At 41.2% G+C, this 25497-nt stretch overlaps 1 protein-coding gene across 3 annotated transcripts in view; it reads left to right on the forward strand.

The window, feature by feature from the left end:
- The window catches only part of DHX32 (DEAH-box helicase 32 (putative)), a 27503-nt gene continuing 2006 nt past the window's right edge, over nt 1-25497 (forward strand). Inside the window, exons 1-9 of one of the 3 annotated variants that reach the window (XM_062635192.1) lie at nt 1-990; nt 3726-3919; nt 5168-5540; nt 7813-8058; nt 10432-10531; nt 10643-10801; nt 21529-21720; nt 23378-23527; nt 24673-24863. In XM_062635192.1, the coding sequence (XP_062491176.1) occupies nt 721-990; nt 3726-3919; nt 5168-5540; nt 7813-8058; nt 10432-10531; nt 10643-10801; nt 21529-21720; nt 23378-23527; nt 24673-24863 (1875 nt within the window). In that variant the 5' untranslated portion in view covers nt 1-720. The remainder of the gene's footprint in view (nt 991-3725; nt 3920-5167; nt 5541-7812; nt 8059-10431; nt 10532-10642; nt 10802-21528; nt 21721-23377; nt 23528-24672; nt 24864-25497) is intronic. The other 2 variants (XM_062635193.1, XM_062635194.1) reach the window with 2 other exon arrangements.

The raw sequence follows: 25497 nt of genomic DNA on the forward strand, positions 1-25497 counted from the left end.
ATGTATTAAGTGTATTTCAGGTTTTTAATCGCAGCAGAAGCTGTTAAAATATTTCCAAGTAGAGTTGATAGAGGATATAAAATGACTCTTTACCACCCTGTCTTTCTAAAGCACCGCAAAGAACTTCAGATAAAGAGCGGCTGTTCCCGATGGACGCTTTCACGCAGCCGCCACCTCCCGATTTCACTGCACCCAGGAGTGAATGCCATTGTGCTGGGATTAGCTGGCCACGTTAACATCTCTGCAATCACAACAATCGCTCCAGAGCCTCCTATTCAAGCAGCCGGGAGTGATAAAGGTCAGGCTCAGCGTGCTCTTTCCCAATTATTCTCCAGCCTGGCCGAGCAGTAGCAGCCAAGAGCAAACACACTGGCCAGTGCTCACGGGCTGGCTTGAACGTGCTGCTAGAGTGCAAAAGCTGCTCAGCTTCTCTTTAACATCTTTCAGTTTAATCATTGCTATTTTTAAGAGTTTGGATGATTGTTTAAAATCTATTTCCTCGGGGCTCATTTTGGTGATTGAACCACTTGAAGGGTGACAAACAGACCACAAAGGAGGCAGCTGGACTGAACTTTAAAACTGAAGAGCTGGGAAATACTAATCCTAGAGCAAGCAGAAATGGATTTCAACAGGTTTAGGGGGGCTGAATGATCAATCAGTGCACAAAGGACTCTTTCCATCACTAATGTGGTTTTGCTGGGAATAATATATGTAAGAAAAATGGAGGTTTTAAGCCTTTCTCCAGAGATCCACTGCTTCTCAGAATTGCTTGACTGCAGCGATGGTGATGAAGAGGAAATACTAGTATGTGGAGAAGATTTTGAGCTTAATCCTTTTGATGGCTTGCCTTACTCTTCCCGTTATTATAAACTCCTGAAAGAAAGAGAAGAACTCCCAGTATGGAAAGAGAAACAGACTTTTCTGGAAAGTTTGCTTCATAATCAAGTTGTGATTGTGTCAGGACATGCTAAGACTGGCAAGAGCTCCCAGGTCAGTACAACACACTTGGCTGGGGGGGTGCGTTTAATTATTACTAGAACATTTAATGTTGCACACTTACTATTATTATTTCACTGACATTACATATTTTGAAAACAGCAAAACCTTTTTGCCATGAATTCACTATTCACAGCTGTTGTCCTTTACTTGTATCAATATCTAGATTTATATTCTACTAGTATCTGCTTTCTGTTAGAAGTGGGCTATTGCTATGCTGAGTACAGTATGGTATTGCCCTACAAGAACCTCCAGTTAAGAGTTCAGCCACCGTGTATGTACATACTGACTTCAGGAGATCTCAGTGTAGAAACAGATGTGCAGCCATTTGTTGTAATCTGAGGTATTAAGGCCAGAGAGGGAAAGTGAACTACAGAAGGTGAACAAAGATTAATGTGGACAAAACCAGATTTAAAATATAAGAGCATGTATTTAAATAACATCCTGCAAATTCTCACCAACAGTTGACACTGACTACATTTTTCCCTTGCAAACCATTTTTATTTGGTCGATGATGTCTTCTGAGCTTAAGGGCAAGCTGAGCAGTGAAGAATGACATTTCTCAGGCTCGAATTGTCCGAAACAGTGTCATAAGCCACCAACAAAAATCTCAAACTACAACTTCTTTATTACTAAATACTAAACTTACAAATCTCGACCCTTTTCTGAACACTAAAGACCAAATGCACTAACTACTACAGCTTAAAATTCAGAACCAAATACACACATAACCTGAGAAAAATCCTGTATAAAACATTATTGCATCTACCTGTATGTGCCCTGTACATTTTTGCTCGGTGTACCACATCACATCTCAACTTGAAAACCTATCCAACACATGCTTTCAAGTGTAATACAGAATGTATCAGCTGAAATCCTTCTCGACTGAAATTACAGCTGTGTTTCCTTCAGAGAGGCCAAGGCTAAGTGTAAAATATTCAGGACTCACTGGTAAAATAGTAATGCAACCTGAAATAAATCTTTCCTTCTACATTTGGCTGGGCACTATTTTGCTCGTTTGGAGAATTTCCTTGCCTTCTCCTTAACAATGACAAGTCATAGAATCATAAATGATTCGGATTGGAAGGGACTCCAAACATCATCTAGTTCAACCCCCTTCCACAAGCAGAGATACCTTCCACCCTCATAGTAAAGAGATTCTTCCTAATGTCTAAACTTCTTAAGTGTAAGCTTGCCATTTTATCCTTTTTTTGCCCACCATCACCCTGAACCCCGAGTGCAAATTATCAACTCCGCAATGCCTGTCTTGGATTCAATACATACTCTTAATTAGAAAGTGTGTTTGGGTTCTGATTAATGCTAAATCAGGAAAGAAATACAGTGGATTTGCAGGCAGGTCATAAGAGAAGGTGAAAAAAGTCCTCAGGAAATGAAGGACTGAAACCAGTATGGCTCCTTCGCAGGGAGAAGTAATGGCCTTTCCCTCACTACAGCCAAGAGCAAATGCTTTTTCAGAGGATACACACTTTACAGAACTCAGGTTAAAAGACATCACTGAAGCCAAGATCTCAATTTACCCTAAACACACAAACAGCCACTAGGACTTATCAAGTTCTGCTGTAATAATATAGAAGAACCTAAGTCTGTTACCATAGTAAGCAGAGAATTCTCAAGCGTTGTAAGTTGGAATACTGTTTATGAGTGGGATCAGGAGAAAACTTCCCTGCAGGTAAAGCTGCAGGATAACTACTGCTGCAGGGCATCTCATATCTGCCAGAGACTTTGTGCTGGACACTGCTAGAGATTACATATGGAACCAGAGACATCCATCTCACTGGAAATTCTGCATTCCTATAAAATGGATACACACCTATCTCGTGCTGGGAATATTTTTTGGAGTGCAAAGTCTTCACCCCTTGTAATTGACTTTAATTTATACAAAACAAACTTTGTGTAACACTAAACTCCTTGCTAAGAAAGGGCAGCCATTTAAATCATCCTTAAACAAGTTTAACGCATTGCTGGCTGAGTTTTAGACATTTCTAGAAACATAAGTAGCTATAGAGGAATAAGTGATATGTGACTCATGCACTCAGGTTATGTATGTTGATTAAGTCAAGGATTTGAAACCTAATGCTTTCACTACAATAATATTTATAATGTAATTTTACTTTCTCTTGACACATTCATATTTTCTAGTGTGTATTTTCTACTGTAACTATATAAGTTAGACAGCCACTCTATGCATTTCTGGAGCAGCTCAGTTTAAGCTGTCTTTGCTTAGAGAGTAATTAATCCGAAGTTACATATATTTCCTATGGCATTTGTCAGTTTAAAATCCTCTTCTTCCCAGGACATGTTTCTCATGTCAAGCACCTGAATAGGATATGGCACAGGCAAATTTACTGCTGAGCCAGCTGAGAAACCCCCGATAACAACTGCACTAAGATTGCTGGATCCATCAGCAGATGCTTAAGGATGACACTGCCAGTGCTAGATGCTGCTCAGAGGCCAATTCTGTCCCTTCTGCTCTATATTCAAACTAATCTGAGTCCAGCTGAGAAATAAGAAATTCCCAGGAGAACCTCCAACACTTGACTACGGAAGAAAGTCTAGGTCTTGACATGTAACAGGGCAGATCATTTCTGTTAAGTGCAGCAGTCACACAATGGGAGCTCAGGTTGTTCTAGTTCTGTCTACTTCTTTTGCATTACAGTCCCTGCTAAGCACATCAAATAGCAGATATATCTTTTCTTATTTATTCCCAGATCCCTCAGTGGTGTGCTGAGTACTGCCTCTCTGCCTGCTATCAACACGGTGTAGTTGTATGCACCCAGGTTCACAAGCAGACAGCGGTGCGGCTGGCGCTGCGCGTAGCTGATGAAATGGATGTCAATGTTGGCCATGAAGTGGGGTATTTCATCCCGTTTGAAAGCTGCTGCACAACAGAAACTATCCTGAGGTTTGTGCTTGGGTTTTAATTCAAACTAACCTGTAGCTTAGAGTTGTTTGCAGCTGACAGCACTCCAGCCCTTCATTGCACTGCTCTACTAACGTGGTCGGGACAGACAACCTAACAATCATGGGGGAACACTGCTGCAGCTGCCAAAGATCTTTGCATACAGTATGAAAACAAAATAACCCCCCAACATTGCTTTGTAAAGTTGTGTCTAATATTGTAAAGTGCAGATACTGAAGATCTAGTGATGAATCATAAGCTGTAAAAGGCTTGAAGGATGTATTCTGTGCTAAACTGTAGTAGAGATTTAAGTGGGCAAGGCTATCATCTGTGCAAATCTTCATTAAGCACCTCAGTAACCCCCGTATCATTCTACTTGTGTTTTCTCTATTTTCCAGGAGTCTTCATTGCCATAAGAGAACATGGGATAATCTATCACTAAGTAAAGCTGGAATTTAAAAGTAACCAAAAATCACAGCTAGAGAAGGGTATATTCAGTAACAAGGGGAAAAAAAATCATTTAGGAGGATTTTTAAGAGATAAGAAATGCACTTCATATATTAAATATAGGCAGGTGACAGCAGCAACAGAGGGAGATTCAGATTTTTAGCTTCTCTGAAAGTTAGGAGATTCATTTTCCCTGCTTCCTTAATATGTCAGGCACAAACTCTAAGATCTAGGTCCTAAACCAGCCACTGATTACCAGTGGAGAAGAGGATACTCACCACTTCTGAAAGCTCAGGTTCGACTGCTCTTCCTTTTGTGTGTCCTTTACGAACCACTCTGTAAACCTCATCGTGCAGCACATCTTCTTGCAGCTGCTCCTGATATGAAAGGGAAACAAATCCTATCCTCTCACGCATCGCAACCCGGTTCAAGAATCCAAAATCCTGCTGAGCAAGAGCAAAAAATATTAGAATTAAAACATTTTCAGTATCAGTGGGAATAAAAAGGATAAAGTGAGGAGAGCCTTACGGTGTGAGAATGATTTGGGTTGGAAGGGACCTTAAAGCTTACCTAGTTCTAACCCCTTGCCAGTGGCTGGGACATCTTCCATTAGACCAGGTAGCTCACATTTAAACACGTAGTTGAGACTGTGATAACATCTACAGAATAGACTCTCTGTTCTTAGCAAATCTTTCTTGTTGAACAGAAAGGACCAAACTGTCTCCAAGATCCTGAGTTAATTTCTTACAGCCACATCCGGATATTCCAAGCAACTTTGCAGAGTTTTCTGTTTGTTTGTTACAGATACTGTACAGATGATATGCTACAAAGGGAAATGATGTCTACGCCTCTTCTGAACTATTACGGTGTTATCATCTTGGATGATGTGCATGAAAGAACTGTTGCAACAGATGCGCTACTTGCCCTCCTTAAAGATGTCTTGCTATCAAGACCAGAACTAAGGCTGGTAATACTCACTGCCCCTCACATGTCCAGCAAACTGCAACAATATTATGGCAGCATCCCCCTCATAAGAGTGGAAAGCAAACACCAAGCAGAGGTTGTCTACTCTTGCAGCATTCAGAAAGACCCCTTCCTGTCTGCACTAAGACTGCTCTTTGAGATACACCACTCAAAAGAGAAGGGAGACATTGTCGTCTTTCTGGCATGTGAACGAGTAAGTTATTAACCAATTCCAATATGTCCGATTTTAATCAGGAAATTATTTACATCTGTGTTTTTATAGGATCTATAATATTTGATACCAGTATGGAAGACACCAGACACTGCCAGCAGGTTTTATCATTTCAGGTTTTTCCTACAAAGAAGTTATGGTATACATAACAGTGTATTATCTGTACAGAATACATTAATACAAAGAACTATCAGATTTTCTGTAGCCTTAAGGAAACACCATCAACCTCCTGTGTGATAAAAAAAGCAGCAAAGTCAATATACAGGGACAAGGGTACAGATGCAGGAGTTAATATATTGCAGCTATTCTGACATTGGGCATAAGGCACTTCTTGTTATCCCTGTTCTGCAGGAAGGGACACGGGTCCAGTTTGTACAAATGTCCTTCTGCTCAGGAATGCTTTTACCTTACACGTGCCTACAAGGATTTTCCGTGTGTATTCTCCTTTATGGCTGCAAACTTCCCAACCATTTGTGTACACAACAGCAGGAGGCAAATATCACTTTGGAGGTGCTGCAGATGATCCAGGAATCTGCATGGGCTTGACTATTCTAAATAAGAGCATCCCTGAACCCCTAAAGACAGCACTGACACTCTAAATTCACTGCTGCCAGGACTGCACAATCAGGTCCTTTATAGATGTCAAAGCAATCTGCCCATCAAGTATATATTTTAAGACTTAAAATTATGATAAATTTAACACTATTATTATCTATCTCTTGATAGTGATCTCCAGCCTTCCACTTTGTATTATTGAACCTGCTTTAGAACAACAAATTCACCTTAGCTCCAGTAGATAATGACTTTTCACAAGCAAAGATAAACTACCATAAACAACCCAGATACTATTGTTTTTCATTGCAAAGAGGGGGGTGGGTATGTAGCACTTGTAATAGTGTTAATAATCAATTGTAAACTTTATAGACACAAATTTTACAGCTGATAAACTAATACATTTTCTGTATCTGTTCCCCTGTTTAAAATAGGGGTAATGTTAGAGAGAAAACAGTCTTTCCACTTCAAAGAACTGGGAGGAAAGTTTTATTTCTGCTTCAACTGATGGGCAAATCCCCCACAATACTAAAATAATAATTCCTGTCTTGTTGTTTGTTAAGAGATTACATAGTTTTCTCTCTCACAAAGAATAGAACAGTCATTATGAACTGTTACCACACAGTTCACATCCCGTGCCTTCCTGCTGAACTGTGATTTGAAGTTTCATTCCGCTAACGGCTCACTGTTCCCCAGCACTCAGCTGTCTTTTAAACTGAACAAAGATATGAATAAACTAAGAACATAGAATCATAGAATAGTTAGGGTTGGAAAGGACCTTAAGATCATCCAGTTCCAACCCCCCTGCCATGGCCAGGGACACCTCACACTAAACCATGGTACCCAAGGCTCTGTCCAAGTCGGGCTTGAACACTGCCAGGGATGGAGCATTCACAACCTCCCTGGGCAACCCATTCCAGTGCCTCACCACCCTCACAGGAAAGAATTTCCTCCTTATATCCAATCTAAACTTCCCCTGTTTCAGTTTTAACCCGTTACCCCTTGTCCTGTCACTACAGTCCCTAATGAAGAGTCCCTCCCCAGCATCCCTATAGCCCCCTTCAGATACTGGAAGACTGCTATGAATCCCATTGCCTCACTGGGGCGCACTATGCACATATAGAGAGCTGCCACTCAGGGCACCCCATGTACCTAACTTTGGTTAGGTACAGAAGATAAATCACTTTGGGCACACCAGTGTGGCACCTGACTAACTGCTACAGCATTGATCAGCCCTACACGCATATAAACTTGCACCAAACTCCTTGGCACTAAATCACTGATGTGGATGCATCCTATATGTCTATAGGTGTAAAGTTTAGTGCCTGTTTCATCATTTCTCAGCCTTGCTACTCTGGCACTGTGTTTGTAACATATCTATCTTCACCTGGAGGTTGGTTTGGATATGATTAAAGCTAGAGAAGACTATGTTTTAACTTGCAGAAGGAAAAAAGACATTTCATAAAACAGTTCAACTTTTCCCTGGTCTATGGTTAGGGGATACAGCCAGTAAATTCTCATACGTAGTTCTCTTCCCTTCCTTTTTTCCCTTTAATTATTAATCAGGTAAGATTTAAATGTTATAGTTTGATACATAGTTAAAATTAATTTTAGAATAAAAGAGTTGCTTTAAAATTAAATACTGAGATTTGCTTTTCATACTCACGAGGAAACTAAAAATGAATCTTTCTCCTGATTACAGGAAATAGAAAAAGCTCACCAAATGATCAGGCAGGAACAGTCCAATTTAAACCCTGACCTTGGAGAACTCATCCCAGTTCCTCTATACCCCATAAAACAAGACCTAATTCCCAAACCACATCAAGACAAGCAGAAAGCCTGCAAAAAGTACAGAAGGAAAGTGCTGCTCACCACAAGCTTTGGAGAGTCTCTGATTCGGATTAAAAATGTAACCTTTGTCATCGACGGCGGTGTGGGGACAAGGAAGGTTAGTTGAGTTAACCAGAATCAGTATGCCAAAGATGAACTATGCATAATGTTTGTTTCAGGGTGGGGGAAAGGGAAATGTGCAGCTGATAGATAGAATCAAATGGTTTCTAGAGGACCAAATATGTCTCTGTTCTTTCATAAATCAGATTCTATCACATTTTTAACATTCAAGTCAACGAAATTGAAATCACTTTAATGGGCATCTCACACACACAAAAAAAAACCAAGCAAGAAATCACAGTTACTTCCTAAATTCAGTAAGAAAGAAAAATTTCAGGTTTCTAAACCCCAATTAACCCTCCCAGCTGAAGCTGTCACTCATTTGGGCACCAAACCAATGACATTTCATTTGCAAACTATACCTCACCTTAATTTTGGCCAATCAGTCCTCATTATCTCTACAGTATCTTACAGATAGCCAAGAACCAATTGCGTTTTGCTCTATCTCTTGGCAGACTACCTGGTTTAATAGACTAACTTCATCCTTTGTTTAATAATTTAGTAATCAGTGTAGTGCCACAGCTCATTTAACATCAAGGGATGCTCACACAGGGAACCACTCCCTTTTAATGCTGTTTGTTCTCCTTCCATCCAAGTACCTCAAAACACTGCAATTGATCTTGATCTTTTACAGTTCATTTTAAGTATTATAAGTGTGTCCTCAGTTCTTGTTTCCTACTCCATCCTAGGAAGGATTATTGCTGCTGTAAAAACAAGCTCTCTCGCTTCTTTCATTTATACAAAACTGATGTCCTAAAGAATGAGTAATTATGTAGGAGCAAGTCATTACTTAAATCAGAAAGCTGCACTACTACAGGCTTTGTAACTGTCCTATGTGTTTTGCTAGTCAAAATAAATATTCCAGTAATGGGCAAAAGAACCAATATAACAAAGTTTCATGATTTAATCCAGAACGGAATCACCAAAATATAAGTTAAGTCTTCCTAAAATTCTGGATCAGGGATCATTAATCCTGATCAGCCTTGAAAGAAGTTCAGGAGAAGGCTTGGGAACTACCAGTACTTTCCATTTTCATTGCAAGAAATCAGTGCCTAACGCTGATAAATTAAAGGTTCTCATATGGGGGTTATAAACTAACTCGGATTCAACTAAAGGAAAAAAACTTGTCTTATACAAACAAAAGACTACAAGGGTTTCAATGAGACCATGCATAACTCCACTTACCTGTGAAATGACAGTCATCCTGGGTGATGGAAATGAATCTCACTTCCATGGTAACCTGAAGTCAAAAGTAAAATTCAGTGCTTCCAGTCTCCTGTGAATCAGAAATATGAAGTAATAGGAATAAATCAGTTTCAAGACAGTCCTGATGGACTTCAAACCAAATCACCTCTATCAGTTATGCAATTTTTACACTTTAATTCAATTAAATTAATTAGGTCCTAACAGCTGAAATGTAGTCCCCTCACATTCATTCCTCAACAGGTCAAATTCACATCCAATCTATATGGATGTGGAAGTCAGCTGAACACAGAGGGACCAGGAAAAGTTTTGTGCAGAACAAAATCCTACATAACTCTTGCAGCTGGGATTTATCATAAATTTATCTGTAGGAAAACAAATTTGTCCCCTGAAACACATTTTATCTTATTTATTAAAACCCTGATTAAAGTAGACAAAGTTGATTCAGATGGCATAACCAGATGCCTTATCCAGAAGTTATATTTCTATCCAGAATCATAGAATATTTTGGGTTGGAAGGGACCTTAAAGCTCATCCAGTTCCAACCCCTGCCACAGGCAGGGACACCTTCCACTAGAGCAGCTTGCTCCAAGCCCCTGTGTCCAACCTGGCCTTGAACACTGCCAGGGATGGGGCAGCCACAGCTTCTCTGGGCAACCAGTTCTAATGTCTCACTTATGAACATCATGGTGGTCAGAACGATGACTGAATCAGCTCCTCAGCTTAATTACAATAAAGTACAATTAACAAGAATAAAATGGGGCATTGTACATCTTTGATACAGTCCTCGTCTCCTGCACTGAAGTGACAGATTTCAGTATTGAGACAAAAATCTGGAGTAATGGAACAAAATGTTATCAGAATATGGAAGAAATATATTATCTTTTTTGATGCTATACATTTTGTGCTCTGGTAAGGTACATTTCTTCAGAAAAACACATTTACCTTTGAGTCTACTTACAGAGTTATCGAAAACTTAAGTGTCTATCGATTGATCAAAGTGCTGATTGCTCTCATTTCCAAGCAGGTGACATAGGCAGTATAAAAAGAAATGAACCTGTTACTATGCTTTCTGTAAAATGACTTAAACAAAAATTCAGTACAGACCATTCTTATTTTTGTAGTCTTCGCTTATTTATCTGATGCTTGATATCTCTTTCATTTAAAGGTGTACAATCCTAGAATCAGAGCAGACTCTGTTATAACGCAGCCTATCAGCAAAAGTCAAGCAGAGATGCATAAACAAATTCTGGGCATGTCTTCATCAGGTAGAATTATTAGCTCAAAATTTACATCCATTAGCTCAAACTATTCATAGAATCAATGCAAAGCAAAAAAAAAAAAATAAAATAAGGTGATTTTCCTGAAATCTTTTCCAGGAAAAATCTTCTGCTTGTACCCTGAAGAATTTACATACAAAGAAATGAAACCGCATCTACCGGCCAAAATACAGGAATCAAACCTAAGGAGCACGGTGCTCTTCCTCAAGAGGATGGATATAGCAGGCTTTGGACACTGTGACTTCATAAGCAGGCCAGGTAATGATGTTGCACCAATTTTCCATGGTTTTATTATTACTTTTGCAGTTAAAGATTAATTTTTTCTTGTAATTCCCATTACTGTTCCTTACTGAAGGACTTGTAGCAACATTGCCACTGCTTTTACCACTTACCTGCTAGAACAGTACACAGTACCACAGTTGCACTTAGAAAAATGGCAGGGTGTATGAACTGTTTGCTCAGGAAAAGGCCATAAAGTATCTGAACGGAATTGGAATAAAAAAAACCTCAAATTTAAGAAAATCAATATTCCAAGTATCTTCTCATCGGGGTTTTGATATTATTTTCTTTGGACCAATAAAGAAAATTTGTGCCCCGTTGTACAAAGCCTCATACAGATATCTAAGAAAATACATTCCTTTAATCAAAAGTTGACAACACAAACAAACTACTGCTGTTACCTAGGAGATACACTTGGAGGAAATCAGCTTTCTTCTTATCCTCCAGCATCTCCCACCTCATACTGACAATAAGCTGTTACTTAGGGACAATATTGCTCGTAACATAAACCCGAATAAACTTTCAATGTTAGACAGAGAATAATATGTTGAATTTTGAGAGGAGAATGTGAAGAAAGTGGTTGCTTATTTTCTTCATTTTTCTGAGTTAATATTTCAGGGCTTTTCCTATAGTAAGGTATTCTCCTCTGTTCTGACCTACCACAAAACCTAAGCAAGTCCTGCTGTTGATTTGAAGCCCATTAAAGCGAAGGGAATAGCACTGATTTCACTGGTTTCATGTGACCTATTGCTGCCTTCATTTATGATGATTTTCCAGTGCAAATAGGAATAATCCTTATATTATCCTTCCTTTCCTCATCTACATACACGAAATTAGAATGATCGCTTGTCTTCGACATGTTGTGCACTGCAATTCCTGATAAAGAGTTTAATCCCTGCTGTTGTGATAGATTGTAAGTGGAATTTTTAAGTAGAATTTATTCCACTTTTCCCTGTCTGCCTGTTTAGCAGAAACATTCCCAAAAGAAATGTGAAAATACGTTGCCGGTCTTAGTGGTAACTAATCCATGATGATGAGGATCAGAGTAAATGGGCCTTGTGAGTGTCACCTCCTGTATTGAATTTCGGAAACCTTCATGGAAAATGGTTGTGGAATACAGTTGGCTTCCACTCAAATGCATAAAGTGTGCTACTAAATGAAAGAAAATATATTTTAAGATGCAGTGCTTTGATTGGATAAAGAAAGTTGTTCTTTAGAACGAATTAGTGAAGTTACATTAGGAAAAGCATGTGGTGGTTTTGGATTTAGAAGCATAGAATAGTTCGGGTTGGAAAGGACCTTAAGATCATCCAGTTCCAATGCCCCTGCCATGGGCAGGGACACCTCACACTAAACCATGGCACCCAAGGCTTCATCCAACCTGGCCTTGAACACCACCAGGGGTGGAGCATTCACAGCTTCCCTGGGCAACCCATTCCAGTGCCTCACCACCCTAACAAGAAAGAATTTCCTCCTTATATCCTATCTAAACTTCCCCTGTTTAAGTTTTAACTTTAAGTTTAAAGGCACAATGGAGGCAGTTGGCATTCAGAGAGAATGAAATGTTAGAGGCACTTGAGGATTTCACAGATGTAGGAATTCTCTCTGTATTTTTGAGATAATGCAGCTGAAGAAAGCATCTTGCTGACACGGACAAAACTGTAAAGACATATGAAAGCACCGGCTTTACTTGGATGGACATCAGATATGAGAAAGTTTTTGCTAACCAAATCAAAAGTGTAAGGTCAGGGTACTGTAAAGTGTGAGGAATTATTGAAACAATGTGAGGAAAGTTAGACAAAGTGCTTGAACAAAAAGTCCCACAAACACTGTAGGGGGTCCACAGAAAGGAGATGAGAAAGTACCCAGTTTCCTGCTCTTCTCCCCGTCTTAAGGCCCCACACCATTAAACATTTGAAAGTGTCTAGTACAACTCTTCCTTTATCCCAGGAGAGATCACATATGGGCTTTCCTTGCCTTGGGACTTCCTTTTTCCACTTCCAAGCAGGCAACTTCTTTCCTACTAACACTTAAGCTCTATCCCTACCCCAGTTCTCCAGAGATGACCATAAAGCTCACACTATCAGAATACACAGTTTGAAGTACCTGGTGTGAAACAGGTTTGAAAGAAACAGGAATGCTGAAGTAAGTGAATGCATAAGGGGAGTTAGTTATTGTACTAGGCCAACTTACAGAACTCAAAACACATTTCAAGCTTTCAAGCACATAAAACCTCCTTTTGGACTCTTCAACCTCCCGAGAGCTCTGGCCCAAGGATCTCAGCCAGGGAAAGCCCAGGTTTTCTCATTCTGTGCTGAGATAGACCCAACCTGCTGCACACACTCAGTGGTGCACTGGTCTCCAGGGGCTAAAGCACAACATCCTCCAGCAGAGGCAGAGACTGACCCTAAAGTCACACCATGAAGCCCCTGCTGCCCAGCTCTGGTACCCAGTTGAAGGGTAGCCCTGAAGTTTTTCTTTGCTAGTTGTAAGGTCAAATAGATGTTACACCTTTCTGAATCGTGTACTGCAGGAGTATTGCAGAGGAGGCAAAGAGAAGAGCTTTCAGAGGAGGAAAGCATCCTCTCTCAAGCAAGAGATTTCAGCTTTCCAAAAGGCTTCATTATCTTTGCTGCAGTCAGCTTAATTGCACAAGCCTCCTTTAACCTGATGAAAAAGGCTGAGGAAGGGTCTCCGAGATGGTATACAGACCTAACTGAAATAGATGAGCAACCGAGCTCACAAAACAAGCACGGTGGCTTTTCTGACCCTAAGAAAACTCTTGGGCAGAACAGTTCTTACATTTACCACCAAGGTATACAAAGCCAATTTGCCCACTCTCAACCAAACATGGCACAAGATCAGCTGGACGAGAAAAAAAACCCCACAAACAAGCAAACAAGGCTTTCTGTGTGCTCTGGTTTGACCTGGCCTAACACCAAGTGCTGTTCAGAGCATACAGATAATAAAACACCACAAATTATCCTTTCTGTTTCTCACCAGCACAGCTTGTCCTGGGCTTGCCTATTCCGTATCTCTTTGCCTCCTTGGACTTCATTTCCCTATGAGTAGAGGGTGTAAACGCGTTGCAACCTGCCCCACGTGCCACACATCCCACAGGCTTTCCTATGCTTGGTAACCCAGTATTTAAAGTGTGGCCACAAAGAAGATGAGGCTCCCTTTACACAGAGAGTCCCATGGAAAAGATGAGGGGTGATGGGCACAAGTTACTCCTGGGGAGATTCCAACTGGACACAAGAGGAAAATTCCTCACAATGAGAACAACCAATGATTGGACAGTGTTAAGATCTGGCTGAACAAGGTGCTGGGGTATCTAGTGTAGGTCCTGCTTTGCCTAGATAGGTTGGACCAGATGATCCTTGAGGTCCCTTCAGCCTGGTTTCGATGACTCTGTGCACCGTTTCTGCTCAGCAAACATTCTCAAGTTCTCTTTGCATTGAAACAGGTGGAGAATTTGGGGTTTTCTTTTAACCCAAGTTGAATTTCTCCTAAGCAAAATACTGTCTTCACTGAGATGACAGAGTCACATATGGCCATGCACAAGCGAGCAAACATACCTGAAGTACACTGAAATTCATAGCAAGAATCCAAAGAGAAATGTACTTCACGGTCCGTTCCCTGCACATGAAGGAGCGAACACACAGCAGATAAGTAAAGAAACAAAACTCACATCAGTAAAACATTTTCTTTCTGCTCAGCAACAATGTCCATGAGGGGTTTTTCCTGATGCTCTTTGAGGAAAAACAAAAGCCTGGGTTAACTCTGACTCACTACAGCATTATGAAAGCAACAGACGTGTCAGGCTTACAGCTGCTGTGTTTAATTCACGCTATCATCGAGATGAGTAAATGCAGCAGCCCTGTTCCCCTTTTCAGAATCCATGAGCCATAGGAAACGTATTTGGCTCTGCAGTTCTGAAGAGCATCATTCGAATTCCTGTGCCACTGCCCTCAGGATGTGGTTAAGTTTTTATCAGTTAATCAGCCACGTCTTTACTGCGTGGTATAATGGGACAAAAGAGCTCCTTTCCCCTGGATGGCAGCAACATTGTGTGGTTTTGTAAATCACTGGAAAAGTCCTTATTTAAACTATGAAAATCAGTACAAGGATGAAGCCACGGAAAAATTCTGTAAGAAATCAAGGTGAAGGCAGTTTGCAGCTTCTGCATTTGTGCAGATTTATCTTACACAATTTTCAGCTTAAACAATCAGTGGATGGTCATGGGTACCGTGACATTTGAGAGCTATGCTATTATAACGCCACTGAGAACAATATCCATAATAATAACAGTTGTACAAACAGGTATAACTTCAAATGGTTTCAGCAACAAAAGTCATTTGTGTATTTGTTCATTAGAAACAGACTGTCAAAGACAGAAAACGTGCTGTGTAAGATCTGCTCACCAGAGATCAAGGCAGATTTAGTATCTTAAGTTCACTTGTTGATTCTGTGATGTTTTAATTTCTCAATTTAGTGCATTAAATTGTATTATGTATCTCCCAATGAAAGGCTCTTTAATAGCATGGACATGGCCACGTACTTCATAGTCTGTACTGCACAAATTAGTGGAAAAGCATAAAAGGAATTGAATAAGATAAGAAATAGACAGCAAATATCCCTCAGGAAGCAAACTATAGGCTGGACACCCTGCCCTTTAGCAGCAGTCCCATATCCATGCGACGAGGGGCATCAGGAATGGGAATCAGGGCAGTATGTATAGCGCAGTAGCTGAGCACATACCACACTCAACATAGCCAATTGGTTAGAACAGGGCACTGGTACCATAAAGGGCATCCCTAAACTGAGAAGGGGTAGCCCAGTGCTGTTAAAGCTGGACTCTCAAGTCATTTACAAAGAGCAATAAAAGAAACCAAACTGATTAAAAATATCTTTTATGCTATTTTATAATAATCTTTAAATGTCAAGGCCAGGTTGGACACAGGGGCTTGGAGCAAGCTGCTCTAGTGGAAGGTGTCCCTGCCTATGGCAGCAGTTGGAACTGGATGAGCTTCCAACTCCATTCCAACACCACAACCCATTCTGTGATTCTATGATGAATGTAAAGACTGCAAAGAAAAGTAATTTTTAATGATCAACGATAATGTCAAAGAATGGTTATAGAATTGGTGGCTTCAGAGCATGACAGACTCCTAAAAACCCTACCTCAGAAGATATAGGGGGGGAAAGGAGAATCGAGATGAAATCGGCGCACAGAAGCTGGTCCTTGCAGAATGAAAACCTTTGGCACTCAATTTCGCCATATCTTCAGTTTGCTATCCAAGCAGCAGTGTTAAAACACAGTAACAGAATAAGCCATTCCCCTTACTTTGGCAGTTCCTCAAGCTGTTAAGCCTAACAGAAGCTGGAAAAACCTGTGGTTTGCCAGGCAGTGAATCAGCTCTTTAAAGACAACATCCTTTCACCTGACATTCATGTCAGCTTGAACTTTATAACAGTTATTTCTCTGGAAAGCAAAGATCCATCAAAGAGAAGGTATTTTACAAACTCAACATTTTCATAAGGTAGGAGACCAGAACACAGGACCTATAGACCTATGTATAGCACAATGCAGTGGTTGAATGGATTATTAAAAAACATGGAATTCATGATCATAGAATCATAGAATAGTTAGGGTTGGAAAGGACCTTAAGATCACCTAGTTCCAACCCCACCTGCCATGGGCAGGGACACCTCACACTAAACCATGGCACCCAAGGCTCTGTCCAACCTGGCCTTGAACACCGCCAGGGATGGAGCATTCACAACTTCCTTGGGCAACCCATTCCAGTGCCTCACCACCCTAACAGGAAAGAATTTCCTCCTTATATCCAATCTAAACTTCCCCTGTTTCAGTTTTAACCCGTTACCCCTTGTCCTGTCGCTACAGTCCCTAATGAAGAGTCCCTCCCCAGCATCCCTATAGGCCCCCTTCAGATACTGGAAGGCTGCTTGAGGTCTCCACGCAGCCTTCTCTTCTCCAGGCTGAACAGCCCTAACTTCCTCAGCCTGTCTTCATACAGGAGGTGCTCCAGTCCCTGATCATCCTCGTGGCCTCCTCTGGACTTGTTCCAACAGTTCCATGTCCTTTTTATGTTGAGGACACCAGAACTGCACACAATGCTCCAGGTGAGGTCTCACAGGAGCAGAGCAGAGGGGCAGGATCACCTCCTTGGACCTGCTGGTCACGCTCCTTTTGATGCAGCCCAGGATATGGTTGCTTTCCGGGCTGCGAGCGCACACTGAAGCCAGCTCATGCTCATGATCTCCAATCCCTGTCTCCAATATTCACGTATTACAGAACTTTGGGCAAAGTCACTGAATCCCTTGGTTCCTTATGCACCAAGAATAATACTTCTGTATTTATTTTATGACACCTTAAGCACTTCAATTTCAGCCATGTAGGATGTGATACTGGAAAGACTAAAGGCACAGCTACCTGCAGAAACATAGTTGTCATGTCAAAGTTACAAGGAACTGTGAAATGAAGAGTATCATTTTAAATCAGCTTGAAACTTTCAGATAAACGATTTGAGCCCTAATATTTAGTTACATATTTGCTTTAGTAAGCCGCAGAATGACCAAGAGTAGGATGTGTATATAGAAACTGGTTGGGTTCCCTGAAACAAGTCCAGAGCAGCCCAGTCTTAACCAGCCAAAGAACACAGGCAAGGGAAAGGAAATATCAGATAAGAAGATACCTTTTAAACTCCCAGGGATGTGACAGTTTCTTGTTGAAAGCATAGGATGCATCTTCAAAGCTTGGTTTTAACTCTGCTCCCATGAAAGCAGCAGTCAATTCGCAAAGCCCTCTATGGCAGCAGTAGCTGGCGTTGGCAAGGACACCTGAAAATGATGATGCTTGCTAGAAATCATTATAGGAGAATACAGGTTTCTGTTATTTGAAGAAGAGCTTTTCCCACCTAAATATTTGCACTACTTTTGTTTTATCACAGTTTTGATTTAAATAGGAACGATTCCATAAAGAACTCTCAAATGAGCGCTTGCTGCTCTTACAATGCCTTTTTATTGACCTAGTCCCTCAAAAACACAGACCCATACTTGAAAGCTCTATTTCTTTGTTACTGCTCCTTCACCTGCTCTAATCTTGCTTTACTATCTTGTCCTTTCTACCACAATAAAACACCAGGAGTCTTCTTTTCCTTTTCTTTATAACACTCACAGCAAACTAGGGAAGTAATTTGTGCTTATAAATCTCAAGGCAACCAACTCTAGGGCATAAACACGCAAATTACTGATGCTATCAGGGGACTGAAATTGGCTGCCATATAACCATCTATTTTGTGAGTTCTAGCACAAACCACTCTGTTGGTTTCTGGAAATTAGCTTCCCATGATTTCCTAGTAATTACTCTATGTCTGAATGACTGTTCTTAATCTCCCTGTATTTTCACTCACCGATACGCATTTCCTGTCACTGACTCTTATTCTTCATCAGCTGTTACTTTTAATTCCTTTAAACTCCCTCAGCATTTTCTTCTCAGATGCCTTAGTTTTGGCAAGGGCCCATCTTTTATCCCACTAAACCTCGTGTGCATGGTAACGTTCTCTCTAGACAAAAACCCCGCATGCTGTGCAGGCAGAGATATAAACTCTAATAAAGAAATGAAGCAGATCCACAGTTGTAACAGGAATTTACAGACTCCTGCGAGAATTTAGCTGAAAACTAATAGGAAGTGTTTCAAAATCAAGTGAAGTCACAACACTAATAGATTTACACACTGGAGAAGCTCTGGAGAAGCTCATATAAGGAGAATTAACAAACTATCTTTTCCCTTCACATTAGTACAAGGGCCTGCAGGGACAGGCCAAGGGGAATGGCTTTATGGGGAGACTGAGATGAGCTCTTAGGCAGAAGCTCTTCCCTGGGAGGGTGCTGAGGCGCTGGCACAGGGTGCCCAGAGAAGCTGTGGCTGCCCCATCCCTGGCAGTGGTCAAGGCCAGGTTGGACACAGGGGCTTGGAGCAAGCTGCTCTAGTGGAAGGTGTCCCTGCCCGTGGCAGGGGCTGGAACTGGGTGAGACTTAAGGTTCCTTCCAACCCAAACCAGGCTGGGAGTCTGTGAAAAGGGTTAAAACCAGCAGGTCCTTCCTTGCTTCCCATTTACTTTTGTATTGATTTCATTATAAGTAGTCGATTACAGAGTGATGGCAACAGACTGCCAGTTCACTGCCAACAAAGGAAAAACCCAAACTCAAGACTTTCTTGCAGGAAGGCAGAGTGCCTGAAGCATGGCGTTATGGTTAAATGTGACCTACCAGCTCCTTACAGGCTTGATTTGCTTTTCATCTTCATGATGCTGGAGTAGCCTGCCAAAGAGAGGCTCCCTTTCATAATTAGCTCAAGCAAGAACTTCTTCCTAGCCCTACGCTAACGAAGATACAAGAACAAACACGCACCCTGCCTGGGGGGATAGCTGTGGCTGTGGTTTGATTTTTTGTTATTAGACTTTTTGGACAGTAATATGCAAATTGAAGCAGCCCACAGAAGCCTGTAAGATTGCCAGTGCCGTCAGTAGTATCCCCAGTGCTGGGTATGACAGGCTGGGGATGAAGCCAAGTCCCGCTGTAGTGGAATTTTTGCTACCAATTTCAATACTAGAATTTAACTTGTTAAGAGAAAATATCCAACAGTTCCTGAAACTGGAATAAGGAGAAAGTTGCTGCAGTGATAGGAGAGCAGTTATGAATTTAAATGAGCTGGCACCCCTTGAAAATATTGACCATTACAATGAGAACTGGCATAGAAATCTACCTTTAGAAAGAGCTGGGAGGAAAGAGCCTTCACACTTCAAGAGTTCCCAAGCTTCAATCAATGTCTTCCATGCTGTAGCTACACTTCCAAGAGTGTAGGCTTGACAACTTCTACTCAGCTTTCAGGTTCACCCTCTGTAGTCCCAGGCCTGCAGCTACCATGGTTGTACATAAAGCTCTTCTATGCTTGTTTTGCCAAAGGGACCTACTTCCATCAACAACATATTTCATGCAGACCTGCTCAAGTTCTCATTTTAAGTACTGATTCGCTTAATCCTGTCCTTTCAGACATGTTTTCTTATCATGCAGTTGTGAAGGAATGTTCTTTCAGTAGAACAAAGTGTGGCTGAGAAAACACGTCAATTAATTCCTTTCAAAATCTGAAGAAAAATCATAGAATAAGGCTTCACATTCTTCTGGCACCATTTACCAAAAGAAAAAGCAGTCATTAACAGTAAAGGGCTAGGGGATACAATAAGCTGATTCTGTCTGCAACTGCTTCAGATGCAGCAAAGCACGAAGCAGTGGGAAAAAGGTGGTAAAGGAGAAATTCAGGAAGATGCTTAATGAGAAAGAAGAGTGTCAAACTCCTCTGTTATTTACTCCCATCCAGTTGAGAGATTCAGAAGAGCTATTACAAATGCCACCTTTTGGCATACTGAGAAACATCTGATGAGATGCAATGGTGGCTGATTAAAAACACGTATTCATGTCTGTGTGTATAAGCCATTTTCTTCAAATCTTGTTGATTTCATTCACCCTCATCCGTGAAAGAGGAAAAAAATACTATGACTTATGGACTCATAGAATAAACTAAATATACCATTGATCAAAACTGAATCAATTGCACAATTAACTGAATTCATTGCTGGTACTCCAGCAGTCTTTAGAGAAAGCACACGTGGACCACTTTATCCTGAAAGCTCAGTGTTCAACGTGTGCAGAAGATCTCCCTACTCAATACTCCTGGCAGGCCTCTACTTGGGTTTATCTAACATCTAAGATACAAACCTCATCACTTCAGTCTTCATTCTCCTCTGCTTTCACTGCTCAGACGCCCATCTTTAACTCATGATTTCCTTTATGTTTGCCTCTGTTCAGTGTCTCTTACTCATGCTCCTTGCACATTGTGTGGCCCAAATTCATTTATTTCCTACTTTTTACCCAAATTAGTCTCTCAGCCTACCTAATTATTTTCCTGTATTCACTCAGTGTTTTTTCTGCCTCACTGTTCTCACTTCTACCTATGGATCTTGTAAGAAAGTTATAACCTATAATAAGGGAAAATGGAACATTGAATTTTATGCAGTGAGAAAGTACAGCCACTTGCTGGGGAGAGATTGTCTTTTACTATGTCCCCATTCTTTTCTGATATCATGAGAAACTCTGTAAACCAATAATAACTACAAAAAGGCAACCAAGTGAACTCCAGACACCTGCAAGAACAATGAGACAGCTACAAGTGCTGCAAATGGCTGTCTTCTGGATATAATCCTCTTTCCTAGAGCTGTTGTGTATCCCTCAGCCCCCCTCAAATGCGACCACCCCTCTTTAAACAGAACGAACATGCACACACAGAAATACCTGGAGAATGCCAATAGTGGGAGGAGGTTTTGACATGGGGTGCAAGTATCCAATGCTGTGTCTGACTTCAGACAGAACCTGCTCTGACACAAAGAAGACCAACAAAGTTGTTTGCAGCCCTGTAATTGTTACCCCTTATTTTCTTCCTCCAAAACATTCCCATCCCATTCATCTCATTTATTACTTTTCATCTCGCTCATTGTCAAATGATAGAAGCTGACTTTATCATTTTCACACAGGAATTACACAGCTGAAAAACTGCAATGAGAATTCGGCCCCTCATTCATATGCAGTCGTTCTCAAGGATTTAAATGATCTTTCCTTTTCATCAGCTCCTGAAAGCCTGATGCAGGCTCTGGAAGACCTCGATTATCTTGCAGCCCTGGATAATGATGGAAACCTCTCTGAATTTGGAATTATTATGTCGGAATTTCCTCTGGATCCACAGCTGTCCAAGTCAATTCTGGCTTCGTGTGAATTTGAGTGTGTTGATGAAATGCTCACCATCGCGGCCATGGTAACAGGTAAATCACATCTTACTGCTTGGCTTTTGTCCCCTTCATACAAGTGCAAGCCAAAGACTAACTTCTGTTATTCACATCCTGCTTATTTCAAGTAAATTAATATCTTTGGCTGTTTAAGTCTTGACTTTAAGCATGCATTGAAAAGCAAGTAATGAATTTATATGTAGCACACCATTTCCATGCTCTGGCTGCCCCATTAGCTTCCAGCCATCTGTCAGAAAGCACAACATCCCTTCAAAATGAACCTTCTTATCTCATATTCATGTACATTTGTTACTGACTAGAGCAGCAAATTAGAGGAAGTTCTAATGATGAACAACATTGAACTGTTGACCCACAAAGAATTACTTTGTGATCTTGTTTCTTCACATCAGATATTTTATACAAATAACACAACCTTAAGCATCCATACCATTCCTTCCTGATGGATCCTCTGCTCTTACACTGCGAGACAAACAAGCTGGCCCCAAAGGCTGCGCACATGAAGTCTGGGTAGGGTTGTTATCTATAGAGCTTTCCATTAGATGTGAGAGAGCTTTCAAACCAACACATAAACCCCACATATTTATAACTTACTCGTATTGCAAATGCTGCCATTGAAATCTTAATACATCAAAGATGCATAAAATCAAAGATTTTAGGATAACTGAGAGGACAATGGCTCCAGAAATTCAAACAGCAAATAATGATGGTGACCTCTTGGGATCCCACCAGACAGTGCAGGACAGCGCAGACAGAATCCCAGCCTGGTTTGTGTTGGAAGGGACCTTAAAGCTCATCCAACTCCAACCCCTGCCACAGGCAGGGACACCTTCCACTAGAGCAGCTTGCTCCAAGCCCCTGTGTCCAACCTGGCCTTGAACACTGCCAGGGATGGGGCAGCCACAGCTTCTCTGGGCACCCTGTGCCAGCGCCTCAGCACCCTCACAGGGAAGAGCTTCTGCCTAGTATCTAATACCTGAGAGCTATTGACTGCTCAACACCCACTTAACCTTGCCTGTATTTTGGTCTGGCATTACTTTGCTCTACCCACATGGGATATCCTAGACCCAGAAACCAGTCTTAGGCAGCAAGGACATGAACCTGCAGGGCACCAAGCTGCTTTAGCTGTTTTTATGGAACAACTTGGTTCTATGCCCAAGCTGGCTTGATTTTCAACAGTGGGGCAAAACATGTATAATGTTTTTAAGCACATACAACAAATGTCAATGACTGTGCACGGGCACACCTCGGTTTTCATAAAGCCAAACTATCTTGAAAGACACAATTATGCTGCACAGCACTACATGTAAAATGCACTGAGAGGCACAAATTTCAACACACAGCCCCAAATTAAGGCGTTACATCCATAGATTGTTTCTTTCTACATTAAAGAAACCACATGCTTGGATTATGCATAAGTTGGATCATGCCATTATGAAGCATTTTGGCAGGAGAAAGCTGCTCACCTTCATTTGTGTTTAGGGCACAAATTAAGATTGAAAGGACATCCATATAAATAAGACCTTAGTGAATGCAACAGATTCAGCTCTCCATCAGCAATCCAACACTGAAGGTTAAAAGGAACTGAGGAAGCCAAATAAGAATTCCAGTGGAGTTCGTCCTTGTGCATGCACCTATGTGCCTTAATAACCACTGCTTTGATGTTTTTCCTAAGCTCCTCACTGCTTCTTATACGCACCTCCTGGAACAGAAGAGATTGCTCTTACTTGTTGGCGAAAGTTCTCCCACCCTGCAGGAGACCACTTTACTCTCATCAACGTCTTCAACGCCTTCAAGGAAGCCAGCACAAACTCCACAAGCCAATGTAAGTGTACCCAGAGCATTCGACGTGAAGCAAGTTGTAAGCAATTTGGAACAAACCCAAAACCTGAGCTGTCATTGTTGGCACTTAGTTCATAGGCCCTCTTTGAATGACTCCATCCAGAATTGCTGACTTGCAGGGAGAAACCAAAGATAGAATAAATAGAACAGTTTGGGTTGGAAGGGACCTTAAAGCTCACCCACTTCCAACCCCCTGCCACAGGCAGGGCCGCTTTCCACTAGAGCAGGTTGCTCCAAGTCCCATCCAACCTGGCCTAACCAGTACAAAGGAATATTAGTTTCAGGTTTTTAACTAGCTGAAAATGACCTAGGACAGCATACATCACCCAACAAGGATACCTAAACACTATTACAATGGTCACTTGAAGTGACATTGTACAAAACCAGAATGATGGTTCCTCTTGTAACAGCAGATAATCCAGGTTTAAAATGTAAAACACCACAAACACAGTTGAGGAGGGGCTGGATTCCCCCAGCAGCTGCACAATTCTGGTGGCTTTCTGATAGCCTTCAACTTAAAGTTTAAAGGGTAAAAAAATCAAAGTTCAGATTTACAGGAAACCAAATAGAAGTCAGGAGACAGAAGCTCTTCACAGCATTTCCCTGTGTGCAAGCATCTTGCTCAGGTTCATTTAGCCTAAGCCCAGTAATTAGGCAGAGGAGTGATGAATTTGCCTATACTAAGCAAAAGCTTAAAGGACAGTAGGGTTCCTTCATGTTCAGTCATGTTAAATGCTGGAGAGGTGCAAGAGAACCTGTCTTTTCCCAGCATGCAGGATCATCACTAGCACTATAGGTGCGATTCCAGTTCCATACCCTGAAAGCCTGGAAACACAGCTGCTACTCCTTTTACCCTTTACAGACCAAATAAGAGATGTTGCACAGTTTTATTCAAAGATATAGTTTCAAATCAGTAAACTTAAGGGTATCAATTACTGCCCCTCACTTCACAACATCAGTGAACCCAAGCTGTCCATACAGCTCTTGCTACCTTAATATTGCCAGCTCTGACACAGCCACTCTGTTTTGATCTATTGCACCAAAGAGCATTTCACAGAGCAGTATCTCTATGGATAGTACCCATCACAAAGACTTTGCTTTAAGCCAAACCTCTTTGTTCCTCCACAGACTACAGCACTGAGAAATGGTGTCGTGATTATTTTCTAAGCAGCTCTGCCCTGAGGATGGCAGAAATTATCAGAGCTGAACTAGTGGAGATAATGAAGCGAATTGAACTTCCCATCTCAGAACCGGACTTTGGATCCAAAGAAAATATACTCAGCATTAAGAAATCTCTCTTATCTGGTTACTTTATGCACGTAAGGAAAAATGCTGTGGTTTCATCTTACTGCATTATGTTAGACAGAATGCTTTCAGAGAAGTTAAGTTAGGTAATGAAACCTTGCTCAGCAGAAAGGATAAAAGCCATTTTTTCCAGCGTATCAAACACTTGTGCCAATTCCAATCTTCTCTCTGGGGTTCAGCTATCACAGCATGAAGCCCACACACTTCACTGCAAGAGGAAAACTGTCAATATGCCTTTCACTCAAAGAACTATTTTCCTTCAGAAACCTCTTTGACTTGTAATATTCTCTCAGACGTTGAAAGTTGTTGCTGTGAAAACACCCTGGAAAACAAGAACCAACTTAGTATGTTTAGGCACACGTAACACACAGCTTTCTTCATCTCAGCCAAAGGAGGTACACTAACTGTAACTGAACACATAAATAAGATTGACTTATTCCCACTTTAAGACATGCTTTCCTTCACATCACTACGCTCCACCTAATAAAATGACCCGTGCGACCTACCCTACTACAAGGGCTGCACATTGTATTTTAAAGCCTTCCAATCCTTTAATACATCAGTTTCCATACAGACCCTTCAAAGGCAAGTTCAGATACTTACTGTATAAGCCTGCCCTCATCTACTGCAGTTTCAACTATACAGATG

Source organism: Pezoporus occidentalis, unplaced genomic scaffold, assembly GCF_034315485.1.
Source record: "Pezoporus occidentalis ecotype Australia unplaced genomic scaffold, CSIRO_AGI_Poc_V1 ctg45, whole genome shotgun sequence".
NCBI classification, from domain to species: domain Eukaryota; kingdom Metazoa; phylum Chordata; class Aves; order Psittaciformes; family Psittacidae; genus Pezoporus; species Pezoporus occidentalis.